Source organism: Pygoscelis adeliae, unplaced genomic scaffold (assembly GCF_000699105.1).
Source record: "Pygoscelis adeliae isolate BGI_AS28 unplaced genomic scaffold, ASM69910v1 Scaffold479, whole genome shotgun sequence".
Taxonomy (NCBI): Eukaryota; Metazoa; Chordata; class Aves; order Sphenisciformes; family Spheniscidae; genus Pygoscelis; species Pygoscelis adeliae.
In genome coordinates, this window is record NW_008825453.1 from 15,396 (window position 1) to 18,323 (window position 2,928).

General features: G+C 63.9%; 1 protein-coding gene across 1 annotated transcript in view; it reads right to left on the minus strand.

The window, feature by feature from the left end:
• SLC12A9 (solute carrier family 12, member 9) overlaps positions 1-2,928 on the minus strand; it is a gene marked incomplete at its 3' end in the record, with an annotated part of 18,049 nt that extends 15,121 nt beyond the window's left edge. The window contains 8 exon segments of the mRNA XM_009331198.1: positions 217-341; positions 662-744; positions 1,008-1,165; positions 1,273-1,384; positions 1,497-1,604; positions 1,844-2,143; positions 2,371-2,508; positions 2,682-2,928. Of these exon segments, the coding sequence (XP_009329473.1) occupies positions 217-341; positions 662-744; positions 1,008-1,165; positions 1,273-1,384; positions 1,497-1,604; positions 1,844-2,143; positions 2,371-2,508; positions 2,682-2,928 (1,271 nt within the window).

Genomic DNA, 2,928 nt, shown 5'->3' on the forward strand with positions numbered 1-2,928 from the left:
AAGCCAGTGCCACGCCGGGACCTGGCCCCTTCTCCCTCCCGAGGGATGGGGGTGTCTTTGCCCCCCTTAATGCCCAGGAGAGTGGTGCTCAGCATTTCTGCCCCATGGAGGGGCAGCAGGCACGGGGTTGGCAGGGGAGCCACGGACAGACAGATGGACGGATGGGTGCCTGCCCAGCATCTGAGCGCAGCCTCCCTCCCCTGTGCCAGCGGGTACCTGAAGTTGGGGGCCGATGCCCACTCCAGTGCCAGGCAGGCCAGGTTGACGGTGGCGTAAACCAGGAGGAAGAAGGTGGTCACAACCCCCGCAATGGTGTTGAGCTTCCCAGAGAAGAGCACCAGCTGCAGAGAGCAGGGAGGGGAGGCACAGGGTGAACGCACCCCCCGGGATGGCACTGCTGGCATGTGCCCGAGCCAGCCCTGCTGAGCCTGGGGCATCCCACGGCGGCGTGCTGGGAAAGGGTACGGGCAGTGCCACATGGGCATGAATCCCTGCCCCTTGCTGTGATTTATCCTTCATTTATGGGCTCGGGGAGGGAAGGGCACAGCCGCGACAGGACACCCGGGGCAGGGGGACATGCCAGGCTCCGTGACACCCAGCCCAGGCGCCAACCCACCTTCAGCCAGTGGGGCTGGGAAAGGAGCATCACCAGCAAACTCACCTGTACCACCAGCCAAGAGAGGATCACTGCCATCACGGGGTTCCCACTCGCAGATGTCTTCTTGGCCAGCGCCAGCGCCCGGCCTGTGGGCAGAGCAGGGAGGTTGGGCTGGGGGACCTGGGTGAGCACCAACAGGCTCATCCACCAGCCAGGAGTCCTGTCCCCACTCTGAGTGCTGAGGTGCAGGCAAACGCCAGGGCACGCAGGTGACCCAAGTGGGCACATGCCAATCCATAAAATGTCACCCCACACCAGCAAGAGGGTTGCCTGGTGCCAGGACTGGTCCCTGGCAGGGACAACCTGCTGGGTGGGGTCTGGCAGGTGCCGGCACGCTCCGGGCACTCACCGAAGAGATCATCCCGGGCCAGGGCATAGAGGATACGGGATGCCCCAATGAGGTTGCTCATGGCCGCGGAGAGGGTGGCAGCGTAGATGCCCACCGTGACCAGAGGCGGGAAGATACTGATGTCACGCAGGAAGCCGTAGTCTTTCTGCAGGAGGGTCCTGGAGAGGGACACACATGCTGGCACCCTCCTTGGCTCGGGCCAGCATGCCCTGGCACTGGGCACACCCTGGCATGATGGCCCTGGCGGGGGGACGGGTGGCTGTACCTGCTGCAGGTGGCACACATGAGGAAAGCCAGCAGGTTGTAGACGAGGTAGGTGAAGAGCACAGCAGAGATGGTGCCGCGTGGGATGGAGTAGCTCGGGCGCTTCAGGTCCCCTGTGGGCAGAAGCAGGCGGCATTAGTGCCCACAGGCACAGCACCCCCCTGCTCTCCTCCAGCCTCAGCTCCCGCTCCCGGTGCCACCCAGCCCAGCACTCCCTGCCCGTACCTGACATGTTGGAGCCTGCCATGATGCCGGTGCAGCCGTTGAACATCACCGCGAAGACAGAGCTGAAGCTCATCATCTGCCCGGTGGTGTAGTCCACCCCATACCCACCTGCAGGACATACAGGTACAGGCTGTGACGCGCTGTCCGAGGCAGCATAGCCCCACCATATACCCTCTCCTCGAAGTCCCCATACACAAACTACGGGAGAAACCATCCCACGGCAACTGTTTTGTGCCCGCAAGCTCCCCCCACCCTCTGGTGAGCCCCTGCCAATGTGGAGGTGCCAATGTCACCCCTCCCTGGGGCACAGGTGCCATGGTGGGTATGGTGGGCAGGGTAGGGAAAACCGCCCAGGTTGTCTCGCAGGGTGGCGAGTGAGAAGCCAGTGAAGGAGCCGTTCTCGGTCTCGGAGCCATTGAAGTAGGGCAGGCGGATGGGCACCCCAATGGGCTGTGTGGCGAAGAAGCTGACGAGGACGGTGCCCAGGACACCCGAGACGATGAGGAAGATGAGGAAGGTGGCCTTGGCATAAATGGAGGCGCCCACAAGGCACACAAGGAGGCAGAGGGCCAGCAGCACGGTGCCGTAGAGCAGCTCATACCAGTAGCTCTGGGGCAGGACATGGATGCCTGTGCCCACTTTTTGCCCTGGGCAGAGACAAGCCAGGATCAGCGGGGCTCAGAAGGGGCATCACCAGGAGCTGAGAGCCACCGGTGTTGTGCCAGGCATGATGGGCAGCAACTCACCAGCCAGAGGACTGGGCGAGCCATGCCAGCTATGCCAGGCATGGTGCTTGGCACGCCTGGCAGGGTGCTAGGGCTACTCGGGTAAAGGACACCCGCTGTCCCCTGCCACTGCACACAGGGGTACTCACCAGGCGGGATCCCAAAGCTGTCCACCACCGCCTCCACCAGCCCCAGCACGTAGAGGGCACTGCCACACACGTTGGCCAGGAAAAACATGATCCCAATGCTTCCCCCGAACTCCGGGCCCAGGGCACGGCTGATCATATCTTGCTCGAGTCAAGGGAAGATGCCAGCAGCCCAAACCACCATTGGGTGCCCCCGCCCCTCCCTCCCAGGCCAGGGGGGGTCACAGCCCCAGCGTGGCACCCCGAGGCCGCTGGGTGGTCACCCGATTTTGGCACACATGCCCTGCCCTGGCAACACCCACAGCAAAGGATACCGTAGGCTCCTCCGGCATCCAGCGCCCCGGTGGTGGCGATGGCACACACGGACAGCACCGTCATGCCGATGATGAAGTATGCCACCGCAAACATGGCCAGGGCTTGGTACAACCCAGCATGGCCCACCACGAACCCTGCCGAGGATGGGGGAGAGGCCGGCGTGCCCATTAGCTGGGCACGGGCCACCCCCCAGACAGGGTCCCCAGGCACAGCCAACCCCCAGACCTCATCCTCACTGAGGCACAT